General features: G+C 39.7%; 1 protein-coding gene across 16 annotated transcripts in view; it reads right to left on the bottom strand.

Moving 5' to 3' along the window:
• BCAP29 (B cell receptor associated protein 29) overlaps positions 1-26,756 on the bottom strand; it is a 56,755-nt gene that overhangs the window by 2,437 nt on the left and 27,562 nt on the right. For 10 of the 16 annotated variants that reach the window (XM_081535978.1, XM_081535966.1, XM_081535976.1 and 7 more), the window contains one exon: positions 7,166-7,266. The exons of the other annotated variants lie outside the window; for them this stretch is intronic. In XM_081535978.1, coding sequence (XP_081392104.1) covers positions 7,166-7,266 — 101 coding nt within the window. The remainder of the gene's footprint in view (positions 1-7,165; positions 7,267-26,756) is intronic. 16 annotated transcript variants of the gene reach the window in all.

Genomic DNA, 26,756 nt, shown 5'->3' with positions numbered 1-26,756 from the left:
TGAACTTTATGGTGTAATTCAATTACTGAGGTTGGTCTGACATCAGAAGTAAAATTCATGAAGGATAATTTGGTACAGCTTTTTACTGTGGCTGGTCTAGAGCAATCTTTTGCTTCTCAAGTGGGTTCAGAAGATGAATATCAAAGTGGTTCTGGCAAAGAAAGAATGAAGGGAACCGAAAAACCCATGTGGGGTGGCCTTTTTTTGTTCTTCTAATATTAGCCAATAGAACTAACTGGCTTCTCAAATTATACCCTTTGCTGATCATAAGATGACTATAATACATCACTTTAACTGGAGGAAAATGGGATAGACATTAACCATTACAGATCATTTTCTACATTGAGAAAAAAATATCACAGACAATAGAGTTGTGTGGTTACTGCTGCACTGGGGAAACTATCAAGCTCTTTTTTGGGCTGAGCATTCATGCTTTCAAAACAACTTCAGCAACATTAACTTCAGGACAAGTCAGAAGATAGCATTAGAGGAGGTATCTGAATAACAAGGTTTCCTTTGTGTTTTTACACGTATCTTACTTTAGAAAAAAACACAGCTTTAATGGAGCTGCTACTCTGACAAGCCCCTTAGCGAAGGATGATTTTCCAAATGAAATTTTAAAAGTGGCTAGTGCTGACAGGTCTGTGCTGCCAGTGACCCTGAGTATGCTCTGTGTTTTCTTTTCCAGAAGAGTGTCAGGGCAAACAAGGAATGGCAAAGACCATTAATACATATTTCCAAGGGACTGTTTTCTATTTTTTTTTATTTAGTGCCTATAACAGGGATAGCTCAGTGGTAAAGAATCCACCTCCAATGCAGGAGACATGGATGCAATCCCTGGGTTGGGCAGATCCCCTGGAGAAGGAAATGGCAACCCACTCCAGTATTCTTGCCTGGCAAATTCCATGGACAGAGAAACTTGGCGGGCTACAGTCCATGGGATTGCAAGAGTTGGTCACGACTTAGCGACTAAACCACCACTACCACCTTAACAGGGAGAGGATTGGATGGGGAAATCCAAAGGGATTTAAAAGATGTAAAGCGGGATTTGTTTACAATAGAAAAACCAGTTTTCCCCTCTCTCATCCTTAGTATTTTAACAGTCCTTTATTTTATGATTATTTTATTTAAAATAAATCAAGTATATAAAACTGAAAAGTTGTTTCCCAATGAACTTTTTGATGTAATTCAATTATTGAGGTTGGTCTGACAACAGAAGTAAAATTCATGAAGGACAATTTGGCACAGCTTTTTACTGTGGCTGGTCTAGAGCAATCTTTTGCTTCTCAAGCGGGTTCAGAAAGTGAATATCAAAGTGTAAGAGTGACTTCTAAGAAAATGGTTCTCATATAGTGACACCTAAATCTCAGAATATTATTCAGGCTCTCATACTGGATAATCAGAGGTTAAGTAGGTGAATGGGAAAAAAATGTGTCCAATTAATAACTTTCCCACAAGTAGTAGATATAATGGTCATCTAAGTTAAATTCACCCAACCAGTCCATTTTTGTCTGTTGATTCCCAAAGCCATCATAATCAACAAAAGAGTCTGAAATGCGGTACTTGGATGCAATCTCAAAAAGGACAGAATGATCTCTGTTTGTATCCAAGGCAAACTATTCAATATCATGGTAATCCAAGTCTATGCCCTGAGCAGTAATGCTGAAGAAGCTGAAGTTGAATGATTCTATGAAGACCTACAAGACCTTCTAGAACGAATACCAAAAAAAGATGTCCTTTTCATTATAGGGGACTGGAATGCAAAAGTAGGAGGTCAAGAAATACCTGGAGTAACAGGCAAATTTGGCCTTGGAGTACAAAATGAAGCAGGTCAAGGGCTAACAGAGTTTTGCCAAGAGAATGCACTGGTCATAGAAAACACTCTCTTCCAACAACACAAGAGAAGATTCTACACATGGACATCACCAGATGGTCAATACTGAAATTAGACTGATTATATTCTTTGCAGCCAAAGATGGAGAAGCTCTATACAGTCAGTAAAAACAAGACCAGGAGCTGACTGTGGCTCAGATCATGAACTCCTTATTGCCAAATTCAGACTTAAATTGAAGAAAGTAGGGAAAACCACTAGACCATTCAGGTATGACTTAAATTAAATCCCTTACGATTATACAGAGGAAGTGACAAATAGAATCATGGGATTAGATCTGATAGACAGTGACTGAAGAACTATGGACGGAGGTTCATAGCTCAGAGGCTGTCATCAAAACCATCCCTAAGAAAAAGAAATGCAAAATGAAAAATGCTTGTCTGAGGAAGCCTTACAAATAGCTGAGAAAAGAAGAGAGCAAAAGGCAAAGGAGAAAAGGAAAGATATATCCATCTGAATGCAGAGTTCCAAAGAATAGCAAGGAGACATAAGAAAGCCTTCCTCAGTGGTCAATGCAAAGAAATAGAGGAAAACAACAGAATGGGAAAGACTAGAGATCTCTTCTAGAAAATTAGAGATACCAAGGGAACATTTCATGCAAAGATGGGCACAATAAAGGACAGAAATGGTATGGACCTAACAGAAGCAGAAGATATTAAGAAGAGGTGGCAAGAATATACAGAAGAACTATACAAAAAAGATCTTCATGACCCAGATAACCACAATGGTGTGATCACCCACCTAGAGCCAGACATACTGGAACGCAAAGTCAAGTGGGCCTTAAAGCATCACTACAAACAAAGCTAGTGGAGATGAGGGAATTCCAGTTGAGCTATTTCATATCCTAAAAGATGATGCTGTAGAAGTGCTGCACTCAATATGCCAGCAAATTTGGAAAACTCAGCAGTGGCCACAGGACTGGAAAAGGTCAGTTTTCATTCCAATCCAAAAGAAAGGCAATACCAAAGAATGTTCAAAACACCACACAATTGCACTCATCTCACACGCTAGTAAAGTAATGCTCGAAATTCTCCAAGCTGGGCTTCAACAGTATGTGAACTGTGAACTTCCAGATATTCAAGCTGGTTTTAGAAAAGGCAGAGTAACCAGAGATCAAATTGCCTACATCTGCTGGATCATCGAAAAGCAAGAAAGTTCCAGAAAAACATCTACTTCTGCTTCATTGACTATGCCACAGCCTTTGTCTGTGTGGATCACAACAAACTGTGGAAAATTCTTCAAAGGATGTGGATCACAACAAACTGTGGAAAATTCTTCAAAGGATGGAAATCCCAGACCACCTGACCTGCCTCCTGAGAAATCTGTATGCAGGTCAAGAGGCAACAGTTAGAAATGGACACGGAACAACAGACCGGTTCCAAATCGGGAAAGGAGTACGTCAAGGCTGTATATTGACACCATGCTTATTTAACTCATATGCAGAGTACATCATGAGAAATGCTGGACTGTATGAAGCACAAGCTGGAATCAAGACTTCTGGGAGAAATAACAATAACCTCAGATATGCAGATGACACCACCCTTATGGCAGAAAGCGACGATCTAAGAGCCTCTTGATGAAAGTGAAAGAGGAGAGTGAAAGAGTTGGCTTAAAACTCAACATTCAGAAAACTGGTCCCATCACTTCATGGCAAACAGATAGGGAAACAATGGAAACAATGACAGACTTTATTTTTTTGGGCTCCAAGATCACTGCAGATGGTGACTGCAGCCATGAAATTAAAAGACGCTAGCTCCTTGGATGGAGAAGGCAATGGGACCCCACTCCGGTACTCTTGCCTGGAAAATCCCATGGACGGAGGAGCCTGGTAGGCTACAGTCCATGGGGTCGCTAAGAGTCGGACACGACTGAGCGACTTACTTTCACTTTTCCCTTTCATGCACTGGAGAAGGAAATGGCAACTCACTTCAGTATTCTTGCCTGGAGAATCCTAGCGACGGTGGAGCCTGGTGGGCTGCCGTCTATGGGGTCGCACAGAGTTGGACACGACGGAAGCGACTTAGCAGCAGCTCCTTGGAAGATAAGCTATGACCAAACTAGACAGCATATTAAAAAGCAGAGACATTACTTTGCCAACACAGGTCTGTCTAGTCAAGGCTATGGTTTTTCCAGTTGTCATGTATGGATGTGAGAGTTGGAGTATAAAGAAAGCTGAGCGCCGAAGAATTGATGCTTTTGAACTGTGGTGTTGGAGAAGACTCTTGAGAGTCCCTTGGACTGTAAGGAGATTCAACCAGTCCATTCTAAAGGAAATCAGTCCTGAATATTCATAGAAGGGCTGATGCTAAAGCTGAAACTTCAATACTTTGGCCACTTGATGCAAAGAACTAATTCATTTGAAAAGACTCTGATGCTGGGAAAGATTGAAGGCAGGAGGAAAAGGGGATGACATAGGATGAGATGGTTGGATGGTATTACTGACATGATGGACATGAGTTTGCATAAGCTCTGGGAATTGCTGATGGACAGGGAAGCCTGGCATGTTGCAGTCCATAGGGTTGCAAAGAGTTGGACACGACTGAGCAAATGAACTGAATTGAACAAATAACTTATAACACCTTACAGATGTAGAGAGTTTATCTTGTTTAAAGACATTTGAAGGGCTTTCTTACTCAGTATTTGATTTAATGCTCATGAGATATTAAAATCCTCATCTAAGCATTAAAGAAGCCAAGGTGCATGAATGTCAAATGATTCACCCAAGGTTTATAGAATTGTTTAACCATGGGGGCTAAGAGTTTTTTTTTCTTCAAATAGATATTTGTTACAGGGAATTGGTTTTATAGGTGGTAAGAGAGTAGACCCTGAAACAGGATGGCAAGGCACCTCAGGAATTAGCAACAGGAGAAAACCACTCTTTGGGTTGGAGGAGACAGTATTACAGATCCCAGGAATGAGGGATACCAAGTGGAAGCGAACTGGGACTGTGGAAAGAGATGAGGCTGCTGTGGCAGATGCTGCCCAAAGCTGAGAGAGCAGGGGAAGTTCCTGGCTTTCCCCTTTTCCTGCCTTTAGTCTTTTACCCATGCCTCCCTTTGGCTGAATCTGCCCAGAAGCCAGAGAACAGATCCCAGAATCGATAGTTCAATGACCAGTAGGTGAAAGAGTATAATCTTAATGATGACGATTTCTTGACTTTGAATCCAGTTGTGAATGCTATCACTTTTCAGTTAGTGACTTTGGGTACATTATTTAACACCTATGGGTCTCATTTTCCTCATTTACATAATATATATTTTAATTGATAAGCTAGGACAGAAAGTACGAGGATAACATATATGAAGCCATCAATTAAGTGCTCGGTCCAGGGCACATCCTTAATAAGTACTATCCATTAAATATTTCAAAAACCTGGATATAAGGCCTAAATGCATCAATGCCCAACTCTCAGCCTGGTACTTGGCATATTTGGGATGAGGTCATTTTTTTCAAAGACACAGATTTAACAGTCACTTTCTTGGGGGCAGGGGATTTCTCATAAAAGCTTTTGAATACTTTTATCAAGAACGTTTAAGCTGAAATTCTTCGGGAAAGTTTTTGGGCTGAGTGAATCTCAGTAACATACATTTTTTAGGGATTAAGAGAATCACTGGCTGCTGCTACAATGGGATATTCAGCCATGAAGGAGTCTTCCTGCTACTTCTCCATCTAGGGATCTAAATGTTTCTGACACCTAGGCAGAGTTCACTGGTGTAAGATACTCATCTTTATTGCCTATACCCTGACCTCACACACGGGAAGGTGAAGAAGTTCTTTTTCCAGGCAAGAGGCTTCTAAAGTGTTTCTCCACTTTCCATGGAGGATTCTCATCTCATCATGACATGATGAAGCCAACAATTTCAGGACCTCTGTTTTAGAGATGGGGAAAGGGTGCTCTTGCTGAAAATCTAACTGGTTTCTCCAGACCCTGTGAACTGAGCTTTGGGTGTCCTGAGTCTGGAGCACATAAGGTATCTATCTGTCTCTGGTTGTCCTATTGTCAAAGTAGATTAGTTAAACATGCAACTTGGCTGGGAATAACAGATTGCCAATGTGCTTTGGACCTTCTCTTGACTGGCTCTAATCAAGGCCAGAGTGCCTGGATAAGAGTAATTCATTATTTCAGCAAAATTTCTACAGCGGAATTAATACCAATAATGGTGATAATTATGGTAAAAGCTCTCATTCCTTGGGTGTTTACTGGCCAGGTACAATGCTAAGTGGCCTACACATTTTCTTTAATCCTCCCAACAAGCTGGTGAGCCAGGTGCTATTATTGTTTTGATTCTACAGATGAAGAGAAGTGAGCCCCGGAAGGGTGACATAAACTGCTTGGGATCACAAAGCTAGCATGAGAGTTAAGAGTTGTTCCAGTTGTCTGACTCCAAGGCCTATGAGTAGAGTGCTTGCTTGTCTTGTACCAGGCACATTGCTAGACCCTGAAGATACGATGACCACTGACAAACAGGGAAATGAGTCCTGGGACTAAGGTTTCTTGTACAGTGAAATAACTGTAGATCTGTAATTGCTAAAAAGCCTTGATTAAAGGCCACACCAAATTCTAAGGAAAAGCCCAACCTGAAAGCAGAAGAGCAGAGACAGTCCATTTTGGGAGGAACTGGGAAGGCCAGGGTTGCCTCTGGAATGGGTGGGTCTTCCCAATGGGCTGGGAAATCAATTCAGGTTATGACCTGGCAGCCCAAGAGGTAAGGAAGACAAGCCCATTCCATGGGTGAATGTAAGGAACTGGCTCTTGCTGAACTGAAGGGGAAGAGAAAGAAAATCACGGCCCCAACTTTGTGACTTCAGTGACAAAAAGGTTTTCCCTATTTGCATCTTTCAATTCAACTCTGGAGGAAAAACGTATATTTGAATGCTTCAGTGTTTGTCCTAAGATGTTTAAAACAGTAGGACAGAAGAGTAGTGTGATTTAGGACTTTGATTTTTGGTTGTATTTTGACATGCATATGGCAAACATTCCAAATTCAAAACTAAATTATTTCAGGACCAGTCTTTTTTTCAATGCTGCTGGATTCTTTTGCTTAAAACATTACCGCAAGAGTGCTTAAGTTAGCATGCTGGAAATCTCTATGTCATGATTATCTTGCATATTTATGCAATGTCCCACTATTAAGCCTCCAATTAAAAATTGGCTTAATCATTTAGCAAAGTCAGAATTAAGAACACCTTGACTTCGGAAGGTGGACAGCCCAAATAATTGACTTAAGTAATTATTTTTTAAAAGCTGAGGCTCATAAAGTGGATGTCACCCACCTGAAGTCCCGAGTGTTCTCTCAGGAGCCGGTTGTACTCTTTTGAAAGTCTCTCTGATTGCATCTTCATTATCATCACGTCATTTTGTGCCTTAGAAAGGGCTAGAGAACATTGAATAGAATTAAAAAATCTTGAACTTCAAATTATTTCAAATTTATGGGAAAGTTGCAAAGAGAACTCCTTTGTAGCCTTTATTTGATATTGTATTCTCTCTACAAGCACAGTTATTTTCTTGAACCATTTGAGATCCAGTTACAGACTTCATGCCTTTACCCTTAGGAAATCACTGTGTATTTCCTAAGAACAAAGACATTCATAGTACAGTTACCAAATTTAGGAAATTTAACACCAATATAATACTTTTTATCTGATCTACCATCCATTTCCAATCTTCACAACTATAACACTTATGTCCTTTTTATCATTTTTCTCAGTTCTAGTCCAGATATCTAGTCCTATATTGAAGATTAGCATTAAGATGTCATGTCTCTTTAATTTCCACTAATCTGGGATAGTTCATTATCTTTCCCCCTTGCCTTCTTCTCCCTACTCTTCAATGACACTGATATTTTTAAGAACACAGCCCCCTCTTTTTAATAGAATGTTTTCCATTTTGATTTTGCCTGATGTTCTCTGATTAAATTCAGATTATACCTCCCTCTTACATGCAAATATGACATAATGTTGAATATATGTTGATGTTGAATGTATCTCAAGGTTATCACATCCAGAGGCCCATCTGCCTCTGTTTTTTCCACTTTTATAGTTATTTTCCTCCTGTAACTAAGAAGTGTTTGGACAATTAAGACTATGTAATGACACCACTTTATGGCAGAAAGTGAAGAGGAACATAAGAGCCTCTTGATGGAGGTGAAAGAGGAGTGAAAAAGCTGGCTTAAAACTCAATATTCAAAAAACTAAGATCATGGCATCCGGTCCCATCACTTCATGGCAAATAGATGGGGAAAAAATGGAAACAGTGACAGACTTTATTTTCTTGGGCTCCAAAATCACTCCATTCGGTGAATGCAGCCATGAAATTAAAAGATGCTTGCTTCTTGGAAGAAAAGCTATGACAAACTTAGACGGTGTATTAAAAAGCAGAGACATCACTTTCCTGATAAAGGTCTGTATAGTCAAAGCTATGGTTTTTCCAATAGTCATGTATGGATGTGAGAGTTGGACCATAAAGAAGACTGAGTGCTGAAAAATTGATGCTTTTGAACTGTGGTGCTGGAGAAGACTCTTGAGAGTCCCCAGGACAGCAAGGAGATCAAACCAGTCAATCCTAAAGGAAATCAACCCTGAATATTCATTGGAAGGACTGATGCTGAAGCTGAAGCTCTAATACTCTGGCCAACTGACACAAAGAGCCAACTCACTGAAACACTCTGATGCTGGGAAAGATTGAGGGCAGGAGGAGAAGGGGGCGACAGAGGATGAAATGGCTGGATGGCATCATAGACTCAACGGAAATAAGTTTGAGCAAACTCCGGAAGATAGTGAAGGACAGGGAAGCCTGGTGTGCTGCAGTCCATGGGGTTGGGACATGACTGAGTGACTGAACGACAAAACATCCTGTTTCTTGTCAAAACTTCAAGTTTATATTCAGCATCTACAGATCATTCTTTCCCAAACCAATCTTTGTTATGATGATTGCAAAATAGTGATTTTCCAACTTCACCACTCAATCCAAATTTATCAGTCAGCACTGTAGTATAAAGAAGAGAAATCCTTTCTTTCATATCCATCCATCCACCATCAGTATGAACTAAAAATAGATTCCTATTTTTAAAAATGATTTATAACTCATTAATATACTTAATTTCCCTCAGGTCTGGCCAGGGGGAACCCCTTTCAGGCTGGCATTTATGTCCTTTGACTATTCTTCCAACAGTTTCTGGCAGAAGATGTTCCAGATTTACCCTAACCTTTCCCAGGCTCAGCCTGGACTCAAGCATTACCGAATAGAATTTATCAGAAGGGTCTGCTTTTGAAAAAACTGAGGGTGGAAAAAATATTTTATCATTTTTATTAAGAGATGGGTGACCCTATTTCCTTAAGAATGATCACTTTCTTATACAAAGTAGAAAAATATGGGGTGTATAAGTGGCATTTAAAGACATTACTTCAAGGTGATACACGAATATGGCTATATATTAGTCTTTGTCTACCAAGGAGCTAAGTCAGCAGATTAGATAAAAGTTAAAATATATATATAAAGATATACATTTAAGTCAACACTTTGTATAGAAGCTAGTGAGAAAATGTGCAGAAGGGAAGAGTTGTGTAAGATGGACTGGAGAAATTCTGGAATCCTGAACTAGCTCTACATACAATTCTGCACATGCAGCCTTCAGAAGTTCTGCATTTGTAAATCTTTGAGGGTAGGATTTGAGGAAAGAAAGTGGGATTTATAAAATTTAAGTCACTTTTTTGCAAAATGAAATTAAATTTTATTTTCTTTATAAACAGTTTGATTGTCTTCCCACCTGAGAAGCCATCATATGGGCATTTTTATATATAAATGTGTAAGTCACTATCAACTGAAGTACCTTTTGTATCAATATTTTCTTGACTATTTTGTCTAATTAAACTCTGCATTGTTCTACATCTGTGCTGTCCAATATGGTAGCCACTAGCTTTATATGGCTATTGAGCACTTTATTTAAAAAATTTTTGTAACTGGAATATAATCACTTCACAACGTTGTTACTTTCTGCTGTACAACAACATTGTATGAATTGGTTATATGTATACATATACGCCTTCCCTTGTGAGCCTCCCTCCTACTCGCTCCATCCTACTTCTCTAGGTCATCACAGAGCACTGGGCTGAGTTCCCTGTGCAACACTTTAAATATGGCAAGTGCAACAGAAGAACTGGGTTTTAAATTAAATTTAAATTAAATTCTGATTTATATAGCCATACACAGCTAACGGCTAGTGATATTAGATAGCATAGCTTTATAATTTCCTCACATTACTTCTATAGATCCATAAATCTAAATTAGGTATTAAAAACTGAATTTGACTTTAATGTGTCACTTAGTAAAGAAAGGCATGGGTTGGATGTGGAAGAGAGATTTCTGGTAGTTAGATTTCGTAAGGATCATAGCCACAACATAAAGATGATGCATTAGTTTTCAATTTGGGCATAAGGCATTTCCTAGAAGATACTCGAAAAATAGAGCATGGTGTCATCTTCAGGACCGTCCTTACTAAAAATGTTTAAGAGTCTGGTCTCGGGTACATAAAAAGCAAAGAAGATTCTACAACCTAGTATTAATAATATCTGAGTAGTCTGTAACAGTGGTTTTAAAAATGTTGATCAGGAGCTTATATCAAACAGTTCTTAATGTTAAAAATGACTTATACTTAAATTTCTGACATGAATAAATTAATTAGGAGATTTAATAAATCATATATCAACTCATTAAAAAATACTACAATTTCCTTATTAAAAGATATTATTTTCTTATGAATTGAGTGAGGAGAAAGAATGAATCAGGTGACCCTACGAATCTGTCAGAAAAGCTAGAAACCACGGTATAGCCTTATCCAGAAGTTTCTTTTGATTATGAAGAAAGTACAAAGCTATAACAAAACAACTGCAGGCAAATCCTGTTTTTCTAGCACTTATCAAGCCAAGGCATGAACTGTGTTTCTTATTTTATTTTGTATTTCAGTGGATATTAGTAAACCTAATGATTACTAGCTTACTGATTTACTCCAATTAGAAGAGGCTGTTACTGTCTAGGAGCCTTCTGGACTGTTTCCCAGTCCTTTCTTTACCTCTCATTTTATAAACACTACAATATTCTGTTTTGGTTGTCTTCTACCTCCTTCTGGAACTGCCTTTATGACTAAGCGATTACATAAAGTTGTTATCTGACATTTGAATATGCTTCTTGTTTTATTTCAAACCATGTTATTTTAGAAACAGCATATATAGGGAAGACATCAGATGAGGAGGCTTGAGGTGATACATCTAAGTCACTATTTCAATTTTCCCATCTGCCAAAATGAGCTATCACTTTCCAGTAGTGGTATGGAAATGTTGAGATATTTCATGAGATTACTGGACAGGTTCAGTTATGCTCACTGGGAACTTTTAGAGGCACAAATCATTAATATAAAGAAAAACTCTAATTAATGTTACAGTGACATGTAGTAAGCCAAAATGTTTGTGTAAAATGACATGTAAGCAGGCCAAAAATATCTGTGGTTTTCCAAGAGCCAAACTTACATTTATTGAGCTATTTGCACAGTGGGAGGAGTTGGTGAGACCGATGCACTGTGTAAATGTATTGCTATGATTTCTATCCGAGATAACAGACAGTATCAACTAAACTCTGCCAGGAACATAAAAAAACATTTTTAGACCTATTGGCAAGAGAGCTCAAGATAGCTGTGGTATATGAGATATAAGGACTGCACTAGAGGAAAACTAATTTGAAAAGTGTTCATACATCTGGTTTTGATTTCTTTTCAGTCCATTTGGTTCTATTTTTGAGAACTTGAGAGTGACATTCCAGACTATTCAGTATACTTAATCCTTATATGCACTATTGCTTTACAGGGATCATCACTGGACCATTAATCTACAGTAATACTTCCAAAATACTTGGAAAGGACACACAAACATCTGTTCAGTAAGGGATGTAAGTTGTGGTTTTAATTATATTATGCTTATTTTTGTGTGTGCCTATCTTGTCAGGTACATGCAGGTAAGGTCGGTTTTATTTACTACTTCAAACATTACCTACCTTCTTTTAACCCCACACCCATATGTTGATAAGGTGTGTTGGTTCTACTTCCTTTATATCTCTCCAATCTATCTACTCCACTCAGTCACTATTACCACTCTCTTCATCTCTACTGAAATGGATTCCTCACCTTGTTTCTTGGCTACTCTAGTTCATTGTTCACAGTGATGTCAAAGAGACTGCTCGCTCCTATGCCTAAAAACCCCACAACAGTGCCCCTCAGATGTAACATGTAAACATGGCACACGAGACCCTTTATGATGGATCTTAGACCTACTTTTCAACTTGCATCACTGCCTCCATCTTATTTTACGGTCCAGTCACAGTGAGCTCCTTGTAGTATTTCAAAAAGTACTACTCTCTCAGTTGCATGCTGCTCATTTTCTTAAAACATCCTTGCTCATCTCCTTTAACGTCCTTGCCTGACTCATTCTCTCCTACTTCATCTGGCTAATTAATACTTATCCTTCAAAATGTCAAGAAATTATTCTTGATCTCTTCTGTTGGTTTCTACTTCATCTTGAGCTTAATTTTATTATATCACTTATGCTGAAGTGTAACTATACCCCTGGGCTTCCCTGGTGGCTCAGTGGTAAAGAATCCGCCTGCAATGCTGGAGATGTGGGTTTGATCCCTGGGTCAGAAAGAACCCCCTGGAGAAGGAAATGACAACCCATTTCAGTATTCTTGCCTGGAGAATCCCATAAACAGAGGAGCCTGGCGGGCTACAGTTCATGGGGTCGCAAAGAGTTGGACATGACTTAGCAATTCAACAACAACAAACTATGTCCCCAGCAGACTGTGGACTACTCAAGAAAAACAGTTGGACTTCCCTGGTGGTCCAGTGGTTAAGAATCTGCCGGCCAATGTAGGGTATATGGGTTCAATCCCTGGTCCCAGGAAGATTCCACATGCCGCAGAGCAACTAATAAGCCTGTAAGCTGCAACTACTGAGCTCATGTGCCACTACTGAAGCCCCTGCACCCTAGAGTCCATGTTCCGCAACAAGAGAGCAACCCCTGCTTGCCACAACTAGAGAAAGCCTGAGTGCAGCAACAAAGACCCAGGGTAGCCAAAAATGTTTTTAAAAATTAAAAGAAAAAAAAATGCAGATGTGTCTTGTCTTTCTATTCTGAGCACCCAGCACTGTGCCTAGCGTTTGTTGGGTTCCTTGAAGGAATTACAGAGCAGATAAGTGACAAGTCTAAGCTTTAAGCATGTGAAAAATCCATTTGTGTGAAATCAGTTCAGTTTTGAAAATATGATAAATGTCAGGTAAACAATGGAGGACCATTTTAATCACTTGATAGGAATCTTGGTTTCAACTAAACCCAATTATATCCTTAATGAAAAAAAATTCAGACTAGCTGGAAATTCACAAAGCAAACAGACTACTCTTGATATTTTGATAAAAATATAATTGTTACAAATATCTCATGCTAATTCACAATTGCACTCATCTCACATGCTAGTAAAGTAATGCTCAAAATTCTCCAAGCCAGGCTTCAGCAATATGTGAACCGTGAACTTCCAGATGTTCAAGCTGGTTTTAGAAAAGGCAGAGGAACCAGAGATCAAATTGCCAATATCCGCTGGATCATCAAAAAACCAAGAGAGTTCCAGAAAAACATCTATTTCTGCTTTATTGACTATGCCAAAGCCTTTGACTGTGTGGATCACAATAAGCTGTGGAAAATTCTGAAAGAGATGGGAATACCAGACCATCTGACCTGTCTCTTGAGAAACCTGTATGCAGGTCAGGAAGCAACAGTTAGAACTGGACATGGAACAACAGACTGGTTCCAAATAGGAAAAGGAGTATGACAAGGATGTATATTGTCACCCTGCTCATTTAACTTAGATGCAGAGTACATCATGAGAAACGCTGGGCTGGAAGAAACACAAGCTGGAATCAAGATTGCCGGGAGAAATATCAATAACCTCAGATATGCAGATGACACCACCCTTATGGCAGAAAGTGAAGAAGAACTAAAGAGCCTCTTGATGAAAGTGAAAGAGGAGAGTGAAAAAGTTGGCTTAAAGCTCAACGTTCAGAAAACTATGATGATGGCATCTGGTCCCATCACTTCATGGGAAATACATGGGGAAACAGTGGAAACAGTGTCAGACTTTATTTTTTGGGGCTCCAAAATCACTGCTGATGGTGATTGCAGCCATGAAATTAAAAGACGCTTACTCCTTGGAAGGAAGGTTATGGCCAACCTAATAGCATATTTAAAAGCAGAGACATTACTTTGCCAACAAAAGTCCGTCTAGTCAAGGCTATGGTTTTTCCAGTGGTCATGTATGGATGTGAGAGTTGGATGGTGAAGAAAGCTGAGCACCGCAGAATTGATGCTTTTGAACTGTGGTGTTGGAGAAGACTCTTGAGAGTCCTGTGGACTGCAAGGAGATCCAATCAATCCATCCTAAAGGAGATCAATCCTGGGTGTTCATTGGAAGGACTGATGTTGAAGCTGAAACTCCAATACTTTGACCACCTCATGCGAAGAGTTGACTCATTGGAAAAGACCCTAATGCTGGGTAGGATTGGGGGCAGGAGGAGAAGGGGACAACAGAGGATGAGATGGTTAGATGGCATCACTGACTCGATGGACATGGGTTTGGGTAGACTCCGGGAGTTGGTGATGGACAGAGAGGCCTGGCATGCTGCAATTCATGGAGTCGCAAAGAGTCAGACACGACTGAGCGACTGAACTGAACTGAATTCAGAATTAAAAACCAAAAGCAAATAGTATCACAGAATCCAGTTGAGTTAAAAAAAAAACAAAACACAGAAAATACTTATTTTAGTAATGGGGCAAGATATATACAAGATAAGCCTGGAGTATCTTGTAGAGTTAGAATGATGTACTCAAAAAAAAAGCAAAAAAAATCCACGATGATGAGGATACATCAAGGAGACACAGGAGTCAATTGATGGAACGCTCCCAATGACTAAAGCTGAAAAAAATGACCTGAGCAACAAAACAAGTAGTATTAAATTATAATCTGAAGTATAAAGTGGATATCCATGAGTTTTTCTGATATAAATAAATAGGGGTAAATAGAAAAATCTGTGCAGAAGAGCTTCAAACATTTATTCAGATACTCTGTCCTCAAGGAGATAGGGCATAACCCCTTACTTCTTAATCTTAGGCTACAAATAGTGACTTTCCTTCCAAAGACTACACTGTGGAAATAAGGGGTTAAAAAAGTAGCTTTTTTTTAGTGAGGTAGTGTCAAACACTACCTCAACCAGAAAATCAAGGTCAACATCAACGGTGTAAATCATGTTGATAATATATTCTTGAAATCATGTAGTAAAAATGGCATTTTCACCTCCGTGACTTTCCTCTCAAGTCCCATAACCCCAGTCTAATCATGAAAAACATCAGATTCCAATTGAGAAACATTCTGCAAAAAGCCAGTACTTCTCAAAACTGTCAAGGTCTTCAAAGATAAGTCTGAAAAATTACTGTAGCCAAGAGAAACCTAAGGAGATATGAAACTAAATGTAATGTGGTATCCTGAATGAGATCCTAGAATACAAAAAAGATCTCAGGTCAAAATTAAGGAAATTTGAATAAACTATGGATTTTTTTCAATAATAATATATCCATATTGATTCATTAATTATATAAATATACCATATTAATGTAAGACATGAATATTAGGAGACACTGAGTATGGGGAATATGATAATTCTCTGTACTATATTGCCTATTCTCTATACTATTTTGTATAAATCTAAATTATCCTGGTGGCTCAGATGGTAAAGAATCTGCCTGCAATGCAGTAGACCCAGGTTCAATCCCTGGATGGGGAAGATCCCCTGGAGAAGAGCATGGAAAGCCACTCTAGTATTCTTGCCTGGAGAATCCCATGGACAGAGGAGCCTGGTGGGCACAAAGAGTCAGACATGACTATAGCGACTTAGTACACAGCATACACATCCTAACATAAAGTTTAGTTTTAAAAAATTACAGTGGGAAAAAAGCCCACATAAAATATATGTATATGGGATAAGATATAATAAAATTCATTAGGTTATAAAAAATATCTTAGTAAGAACCTATCTAATATGATTTTTTAAATTCCTTTGCTTAAAGAAAGAAAAACGTACATTTTTCTTTAGTGTAAAATCTTCTGATGTTTTAAAATTATTATATTATATATTTTAAAAAACCCACCAAAGTGGTAATATTAAAAAAGTCACTGAGTGGGGAGTGAGGAAGTAGAGAAAAGCAAAAATTCTAGTAAAGAAGCATGGACGTAATACATTTCAAGAATAACAAAGTATAGGTTTCTTCATCTTCATGAGTAAGTCTCACATATAAAAGGTTTAAGTTACTTAAGAGGAGGGTTGAGGGACAGTATGATTATAAACATCTTAAAGATATTTAAAGTGAGGGCTTATAAAAATAGTTTTTATCAAATCTACATTAGAGTCAGTATGTACAACAAATATAGAAGGGTGGTGAGAATTAAGCTCCTTAACAATAATGATAAATCTTTACTATTTACATCAAGAATATGAAGAAGGAAAGTTTCTTCCAGTCTCTAATTGCTGAGAGTTCATGAAACCTAAGAGCCCCTCCAAAGATTCCTAGTCTTCATGACTAGAGAAGATGAAGCTGTTACACAGATAAAACTGTCATAAGACAAGGGAGTTATCCCTTCATCTATCCATTCATCAACATATGGAATGCCTACTAGGCCTCAGACTTTCTACTAAGTGCTGAGGATGAAAAGATAGCTGGGGTCTTTGTTCTCATAATACTCATTTTCTAGTCAGGGAGGAAGACACTCAATAAAGAACCCAACCAACCATACAATAGTGAGTGCTAAGTGTCACGCAGAAAGTTTGAACAGAGTGCCAGGATGGAGCACATGCAGCCACACAGAGATGGGAGCACTCAGGAAGTGTCTCTGAGGTGGTGAAATTTAAGCTACTATCAGTTCTGTCTGCTAAGGGCACCTAGAAGCAAAAACACGCCAGTAGCACACTGAGGGTCCAGATCTTACTTTCTATATACCATTCTTCACTTTAAGGCTCACTAGAGAAATGGTTGACTCAAAGGATGGAGGAGGAAAAGTACAGGATAAGCTCGAAATATCTAATGTTATACCAGAATGGAAATGCTTACAGAATGGGGGCATGACAAAATGATAGGGGACCCAGCTTGAAAAGACTCCCACTGGCCAAATCTGAGACAATCTGAACAATAAAATAAAATCTACTGAATATATCAAATAGGCAAATCAATAAATAACTGTGGGAAAAATGGAAAAGCTCCTCCTTTAACAATAGAATGGCATTTAATAAATGGAGAAGGAATAAGGAAATTAGAAAATCACCATTTGGAAACTGTAAAAATAATAATAAGGAAAATATGAAGAGAGAGAAAAGGATAGGGCAAATATAAGATTTTATCTGAGTGAGGGCTATAGGGCTTTTCTTGGTAGTATTTCTGCATCTCTTCTATGATTTGAATTTATCATGTCTGAATAAAAAGTTAAAAGAAAAAAAAATCTGCTGTGAAGCAGAACAGAGAAATGGGGCAGTAAGTAAAGGAATATGAGACAAAAAGAGGTTTTTACTTTTATTTTTTGGGATAGGAGGTGTCAAGAGGATGCCTGTAGGGTGACAGGAAGTGAAGAAGTAACTGCAGAAAACAAGAGCCCTTGGGAAGGATAATGGGGTTGAGAGTCACAGCAGTAGAAGAGGGACTAAAACTTGTAACCCAATGACATTCAGAGTTTGAGTCCAGTTGGCAGAGGATGGTAGTTTCAGTGGTAAGAAGATGATTTTTTTTATTAATTCTCTGAGTTTAATGAAGTAGGGTGGATTTAGAATTTAGAAGTGAGATGAAATGATCTAAAACAGTTCTGGAGAGTGAAAAAGTGAAGAATTTAGAGAAGTGCAACAGGACTGTCACAGGGCTTAGGGACCATTTGAATGCAGTGACTGTATATTTAAAACAAGAAGTTAGTTCTTTCAGCAATGTTGAGATGCATGTCTGTGGGTATAAAGTAGATGGATAAGTAGACTATCAACAGGACTCAGACCTTGAGAGACACAAGAGAAGTAGACAAGGAAAGGGGCGGGAGGAGGGGGAGAGAGATGGGAGGAAAAAGGAGATAAACGGTGGGCTGCCGTCTATGGGGTCGCACAGAGTCGGACATGACTGAAGCGACTTAGCAGCAGCAGCAGCAGCAGTCTTGCTTGGAAAATCCCATGGACGGAGGAGCCTGGTAAGCTACAGTCCATGGGGTCGCTGAGTGACTTCACTTTCACTTTTCCCTTTCATGAACTGGAGAAGGAAATGGCAACCCACTCCAGTATTCTTGCCTGGAGAATCCCAGGGACGGCGGAGCCTGGTGGGCTGCCGTCTATGGGGTTGCACAGAGTCGGACACGACTGATGTCACTTAGCAGCAGTAGTAGCAGTTTGCAAGAGCCTAATTATGATGAACCTTGAAATCTAAAATGAGTAAGGAGGGAAGAGAGAGCATCAGTATTTGGGGGTGAGATTTATTAGTATCTGTTAGCTACCAGGCCTGGAATACTATGTGTGTGCTGGGGACAAACAGTTGATTTAGACGTGGCCCTGCCTTCCCAGCACTTACAATCTAGTAAGAAAGATAAAAAATGAAAAATAATTTCTACAGAGTACAGTACTAAATACATATCCACACAGAACTATGGAGGTCCAGAAGGAGGCCATTCAACCCAGCTTGAAGGGTGGGAGTTTCAGGGAGGCTTCTTAAAGGTGTTGATGGGGAAGCTGAAGGATGAGGGCAGTAGAGGCAGACAGACCTGCAGTCCAAAGGGTCAAAGGAGAAAGATGGTGAAATACCACTGTTAGGACAACTACACGCTCCCATACTTAACAGAGTTCAGTTCAGTTCAGTTCAGTTGCTCAGTCGTGTCTGACTCTTTGCGACCCCGTGAATCCCAGCACGCCAGGCCTCCCTGTCCATCACCAACTCCTGGAGTCTACCCAAACCCATGTCCATCGAGTCGGTGATACCATCCAGCCATCTCATCCTCTGTCATCCCCTTCTCCTCCTGCCCCCGATCCTTCCCAGTATCAGGGTCTTTTCCAATGAGTCAACTCTTCGCATGAGGTGGTCAAAGTATTGGAGTTTCAGTTTTAACATCAGTCCTTCCAATGAACACCCAGGACTGATCTCCTTTCGGATGTACTGGTTAGATCTCCTTGCAGTCCAAGGGACTCTCAAGAGTCTTCTCCAACACCACAGTTCAAAAGCATCAATTCTTCAGAGCTCAGCTTTCTTCACCGTCCAACTCTCACATCCATACATGACTACTGGGAAAACTACGGCCTTGACTAGACAGACCTTGTTGGCAAAGTAATGTCTCTGCTTTTTAATATGCTGTCTAGGTTGGTCATAATTTTCCTTCCTAGGAGTAAGCGTCTTTTAATTTCATGGCTGCAATCACCATCTGCAGGGATTTTGGAGCCCCAAAAAATAAAGTATGACATTGCTTCCACTGTTTCCCCATCTATTTGCCATGAAGTGATGGGACCAGATGCCATGATCTTAGTTTTCTGAATGTTGAGCTTTGAGCCAACTTTTTCACTCTCCTCTTTCACTTTCATCAAAAGGCTTTTTAGTTCTTCTTCACTTTCTGCCATAAGGGTGGTGTCATCTGCATATCTGAGGTTATTGATGTTTCTCCCGGCAATCTTGATTCCAGCTTGTGCTTCTTCCAACCCAACATTTCTCATGATGTACTCTGCATCTAAGTTAAGTAAGCAGGGTGACAATATACAGCCTTGACGTACTCTTTTTCCTATTTGGAACCAGTCTGTTGTTCCATGTCCAGTTCTAACTGTTGCTTCCTGACCTGCATACAGGTTTCTCAAGAGACAGGTCAGATGGTCTGGTATTCCCATCTCTTGAGGAATTTTTCACCGTTTATTGTGATCCACATAGTCAAAGGCTTTGGCATAGTCAACAAAGCAGAAATAGATGTTTTTCTGGAACTCTCTTGCTTTTTCAATGATCCAGCAGATGTTGGGAATTTGATCTCTGGTTCCTCTGCCTTTTCTAAAACCAGCTTGAACATCTGGAAGTTTATCGTTCATGTATTGCTGAAGCCTGGCTTGGAGAATTTTGAGCATTACTTTACTAGTGTGTGAGATGAGTGCAATTGTGCAGTAGTTTGAGCATTCTTTGGCATTGCCTTTCTTTGGGATTGGAATGAAAACTGACCTTTTCCAGTCCTGTGGCCACTGCTGAGTTTTCCAAATTTGTTGGCATATTGAGTACAGCACTTTCATAGCATCATCTTTCAGTATTTGAAATAGCTCAACTGGAATTCCATCACCTCCACTAGCTTTGTTCGTAGTGATGCTTTCTAAGGCCCACTTGACTTCACATTCCAGGATGTCTGGCTCTAGGTGAGTGATCACACCATCGTGATTATCTGGGTCGTAAAGATCTTTTTTGTACAATTATTCTGTGTATTCTTGCCACCTCTTCTTAATATCTTCTGCTTCTGTTAGGTCCATACCATTTCTGTCCTTTATTGAGCCCATCTTGTCATGAAAGCTTCCTTTGGTATCTCTAATTTTCCTGAAGAGGTCTCTAGTCTTTCCCATTCTGTTGTTTTCCTCTATTTCTTTGTATTGATAGCTGAGGAAGGCTTTCTTATCTCTCCTTGCTGTTCTTTGGAACTCTGCATTCAGATGGGAATATCTTTCCTTTTCTCCTTTGCTTTTCGCTTCTCTTCTTTTCACAGCTATTTGTATTTGATCTCTGTTCGTTTCCAAGGCAAACCATTCAATATCACAGTAATCCAAGCCTATGCCCCAACCAGTAACGCTGAAGAAGCTGAAGTTGAATGGTTCTAAGAAGACCTATAAGAACTTTTAGAACTAACACCCAAAAAAGATGTCCTTTTCATATAGGGGGCTGGAATGCAAAAGTAGGAGGTCAAGAAACACCTGGAGTAACAGGCAAATTTGGCCTTGGAGTTCAGAATGAAGCAAGGCAAAGGCTAATAGAGTTTTGCCAAGAGAATGCACTGGTCATAGCAAACACCCTCTTCCAACAACACAAGAGAAGACTCTACACATGGACATCACCAGATGGTCAATACCAAAATCAGACTGATGATATTCTTTGCAGCCAAAGATGGAGAAGCTCTATACAGTCAGCAAATACAAGACCAGGAGCTGAATGTGGCTCAGATCATGAACTCCTTATTGCCAAATTCAGACTTAAATTGAAGGAAGTAGGGAAAACCACTAGACCATTCAGGTCTGACCTAAATCAAATCCCTTACAATTATACAGTGGAAGTGAGAAATAGATTTAATGGACTAGAGCTGATAGAGTGCCTGATGAACTATAGATGAAGGTTTGTGACATTGTACAGGAGACATGGATCAAGACCATCCCCATGGAAAAGAAATGCAAAAAAGCAAAATGGCTGTCTGAGGAGGCCTTACAAATTTAATACAGTAGGGATATAAAATTAAGACTGGACAAGGGTGGGGCTGGCAAAACTGGAGATGACGCTGGGGGCAGATCACAGAAGACCACGTGTGCCTTCCTGAAGCACTATAAAGGCAACAGGAACTAATACAGAGTTTTAAACACCGAAGAATACAAATCAAATCGATGGTGTTGCAACTCTAGTGGCAAAGTGAAGATGCTAAACTAACAGGAGTGATATTCTTTAGAAGACTGCTTGCTTTGCACGAGAAGGAGTAAGATATTTTTTGGAATGGAAACAAAGCTGCAAAAATAATTATACTAAAGAGTAAACATTAATGAATAAAACCAAATATAGCTCTATTTTTCATATACAGAGAGAAAGGGGAAATGAATGATTTTGTGGTGTGTCTCAATTTTTCTACCTATCGTTACGTATATGGTGCCTGCCCCTATTCTCTAGGGGACTATGAACATGAATGAGGTTTGTGAGTGAAGTGCTTTTGGGTTTTAGAAAAGACATGAATGTAAGGCATGATGATACTTATAAATATTACTGGGACTCTGGACCAAGGAACCAATGAGCAGGCTTTATAATTTAATAAATAAAATCAGACCTATGTTATGCTGTTGGCAAAAGAAACAATAAATGCATAAAGACATCTTTCATGAATCTTCATCTTTCATTACTTGCTAAGTAATGTATTTAAGAAAATGTTGGCTATGTTGCTTAGCAAAGAATAATTACAAATTATGTAAATATGCTGGCTTTGCACATGAAAATCAGGGTGTATGTTTTAGGCAAAGCACTGTATAGGTATAGCTTATAAATACTGCTTCGAAGAGTATGTTTTATAAAGCAATTTCATGTGAAAGCAGAAACAACACGTGAAATCTCTAATTTACAAATCATCATGTATGCAGAACTGAAGTTATCAATTGACTCTGACTATAAAAAAAAGAACTAGTTTTACTATATATAAGCATACATAATTCCTTAAATTATCTGATCAACATTCATTCAACGAGTACTTAGTTGTGCAGCAAATTTTATAATAATATTAAAGCAGAAATCAATCTCTTCAATATCATCTCATTTATACTGAAAAAGGTATTCTTTATTTAAAGACCCCTAACAGGAGTCAGTAAGCACCAGACTGCAAACATTTTTAGCTTTCTAGGCCATGCAGAGTCTGCCCAGTTTGCTTACCTCTGCAGCCCAGAAAATATGTAAAGGAATGAGCATGGCTTTGTTCCAATAAAATTTAATTTCTAAAATCAAGGCAGCAAATTGGAGTTGACCCATGGGCCACAGTTTGCTGATCCCTATCCTAAAACACACTTCTAAGTCTTATCAGTTTCTCTTAGATTATCAATTTATTCAAAAGAACTATAAAATAAACTATCAGAACATGAGAGGAGAGGACTCAAATTACATCTGAAACTTTAAGAAACTGCCTAAGAAGTTCCCCATTTATCTATTTTGCTTATAGAAAGAACAAACACTATATAGATATAGGATGCTGCAATGAGATTTCGGTTTAGGAAGAAAAGGTTTTCTTCTTTTTTCAGCTCATTTTCCTAGTTGAATGCTTTCCATCCATTTTGAAAGTGTCTTTAGAGTAGAGCTGTCCAGCTTAATTTCTGTACCGCACTCGGCAATTACACATAAACCTGAAACAAACTGATTCAATCAATATGCCTATCGACATATTCAGAGAATTATGCTTGATTACATTTTAATCATCTGAACACTCCATTATTTGGTATGCATTTAGCACTCTCTACGAAAGAGAGCAAGAAGGAAGGTGGACAATGTAGCTGCCCCAGACCCTACCAATTTACTAAGAAAATAGATGTGAGATTTGAGGGGGAAGAATGCGAGGAGTTCTGCCTCTGAAGAGAACAAAGAAAACCTTAGGCTCAGCTGGTAAAGAATCTGCCTGCAATGTGGGAGACCTAGATTCGATCCCCAGGTCAGGCACATCCCCTGGAGAAGGAAATGACAACGCACTCTAGTGCTTGTGCCTGGAGAATTCCATGGACAGAGGAGTGGGACAGGCTGCAGTCCATGGAATCACAAAGAGCTGGACACGACTGTGCAACTAACTTTCTATTGTATGGATTGTGGTCCACTGGAGAAGGGCATGGCAAACCACTTCAGTATTCTTGCCTTGAGAACTCCATGAACAGTATGAAAAGGCAAAAGGATAGGACGCTGAAAGATGAACTCCCCAGGTCAGTAGGTGCCCAATATGCTAATGGAGATCAGTGGAGAAATAACTCCAGAAAGAATGATGGGATGGAGCCAAAGCAAAAACGATACCCAACTGTGGATGTGATTGGTGATAGACGCAAAGTCCGATGCTGTAAAGAGCAATATTGCATAGGAACCTGGAATGTTAGGTCCATGAATCAAGGCAAATTGGAAGTGGTCAAACAGGAGATGGCAAGAGTCAACGTTGACATTCTAGGAATCAGCGAACTAAGATGGACTGGAATGGGTGAATTTAACTCAGATGACCATTATATCTACTACTGTGGGCAAGAATCCCTTAGAAGAAATGGAGTAGCCATCATGGTCAACAGAAGAGTCCGAAATGCAGTACTTGGATGCAGTCTCAAAAACGACAGAATGATCTCTGTTCGCTTCCAAGGCAAACTGTTCAATATCACGGTAATCCAAGTCTATGCCCCGACCAGTAACGCCGAAGAAGCTGAAGTTGAACGATTCTATGAAGACCTACAAGACCTTTTAGAACTAACACCCAAAAAAGATGTCCTTTTCATTATAGGGGACTGGAATGCAAAAGTAGGAAGTCAAGAAACACCTGGCGTAACAGGCAGGTTTGGCCTTGGAGTACAGAATGAAGCAGGGCAAAGGCTAATAGAGTTTTGCCACGAGAGCGCACTGGTAATAGCAAACACCCTATTCCAACAACACAAGAGAAGACTCTACACGTGGACATCACCAGATGGTCAACACCGAAATCAGATTGATTATATTCTTTGCAGCCAAAGATGGAGAAGCTCTATACAGTCAGCAAAAACAAGACCAGGAGCAGACTGTGGCTCAGATCATGAACTGCTTATTGCCAAATTCAGACTTAAATTGAAGAAAGTAGGGAAAACCACTAGACCATTCAGGTATGACCTAGATCAAATCCCTTATGAGTATACAGTGGAAGTGACAAATAGATTTAAGGGACTAGACCTGATAGACACAATGCCTGATGAACTATGGACAGAGGTTCGTGACATTGTACAGGAGACAGGGATCAAGAAAATCCCCATGGAGAAGAAACGCAAAAAAGCAAAATGGCTGTCTGAGGAGGCCTTACAGATAGCTGGGAAGAGAAGAGAAGCGAAAAGCAAAGGAGAAAAGGAAAGATAGTCTCATCTGAATGCAGAGTTCCAAAGAATAGCAAGGAGAGATAAGAAAGCCTTCCTCAGCGATCAGTGCAAACAAATAGAGGAAAACAACAGATTGGGAAAGACTAGAGACCTCTTCAAGAAAATTAGAGATACCAAGGGAACATTTCACGCAAAGATAGGCTCAATAAAGGACAGAAATGGTATGGACCTAACAGAAGCAGAAGATATTAAGAAGAGGTGGCAAGAATACACAGAACTGTACAAAAAAAGATCTTCACGACACAGATAATCACGATGGTGTGATCACTCACCCAGAGCCAGACATCTTGGAATGTGAAGTGAAGTGGGCCTTAGAAAGCATCACTACAAACAAAGCTAGTGGAGGTGATGGAATTCCAGTTGAGCTATTTCAAATCCTCAAAGGTGATGCTGTGAAAGTGCGCACTCGATATGCCAGCAAATTTGGAAAACTCAGCAGTGGCCACAGGACTGGAAGAGGTCAGTCTTCGTTCCAATCCCAAAGAAAGGCAATGCCAAAGAATGCTCAAACTACCGCACAATTGCACTCATCTCACATGCTAGTAAAGTAATGCTCAAAATTCTCCAAGCCAGGCTTCAGCAATACGTGAACCGTGAACTTCCAGATGTTCAAGCTGGTTTTAGAAAAGGCAGAGGAACCAGAGATCAAATTGCCAATATCCGCTGGATCATTGAAAAAGCAAGAGAGTTCCAGAAAAACATCTATTTCTGCTTTATTGACTATGCCAAAGCCTTTGACTGTGTGGATCACAATAAACTGTGGAAAATTCTGAAAGAGATGGGAATACCAGACCATCTGACCTGTCTCTTGAGAAACCTGTATGCATGTCAGGAAGCAACAGTCAGAACTGGACATGGAACAACAGACTGGTTCCAAATAGGAAAAGGAGTACGTCAAGGCTGTATATTGTCACCCTGCTTATTTAACTTATATGCAGAGTACATCATGAGAAACGCTGGGCTCGAAGAAACACAAGCTGGAATCAAGATTGCCGGGAGAAATATCAATAACCTCAGATATGAGGATGACACCACCCTTATGGCAGAAAGTGAAGAAGAACTAAAGAGCCTCTTGATGAAGGTGAAGGAGGAGAGTGAAAAAGTTGGCTTAAAGCTCAACGTTCAGAAAACTAAGATCATGGCATCTGGTCCCATCACTCCATGGGAAATAGATGGGGAAACAGAGGAAACAGTGTCAGACTTTACTTTTTTGGGCTCCAGAATCACTGCTGATGGTGACTGCAGCCATGAAATTAAAAGACGCTTACTACTTGGAAGGAAGGTTATGGCCAACCTAGATAGCATGTTTAAAAGCAGAGACATTCCTTTGCCAACAAAAGTCCGTCTAGTCAAGACTATGGTTTTTCCAGTGGTCATGTATGGATGTGAGAGTTGGATGGTGAAGAAAGCTGAGCGCCGCAGAATTGATGCTTTTGAACTGTGGTGTTGGAGAAGACTCTTGAGAGTTTCTTGGACTGCAAGGAGATCCAATCAATCCATCCTAAAGGAGATCAATCCTGGGTGTTCATTGGAAGGTCTGATGTTGAAGCTGAAGCTCCAATACTTTGGCCACCTCATGCGAAGGGTTGACTCATTGGAAAAGACCCTAATGCTGGGTAGGATTGGGGTCCGGGAGGAGAAGGGGACGACAGAGGATGAGATGGTTGGATGGCATCACTGACTCGATGAACATGGGTTTGGGTAGACTCCGGGAGTTGGTGATGGACAGAGAGGCCCGGCGTGCTGCAATTCATGGGGTCGCAGAGAGTCGGACACGACTGAGCGACTGAACTGAACTGAACTCCAGTTTTTTTTTTTTTTTTTTAGTAAACTAATTCATATGTCACACAGAGGAAGAAATAAACTGTAGTCACTTCATGTATATATGTTGGATCCATCCATCAAGGCTATAAGCTCTCCAGGGAAAAGAATATTTC

The sequence above is a fragment of the Giraffa tippelskirchi genome, chromosome 10 (assembly GCF_054371585.1).
Source record: "Giraffa tippelskirchi isolate mGirTip1 chromosome 10, T2T-mGirTip1v1.2.pri, whole genome shotgun sequence".
NCBI classification, from domain to species: domain Eukaryota; kingdom Metazoa; phylum Chordata; class Mammalia; order Artiodactyla; family Giraffidae; genus Giraffa; species Giraffa tippelskirchi.
Note: the sequence above shows the minus strand (reverse complement) of the source record. Positions and strands in the feature narration are given on the sequence as shown.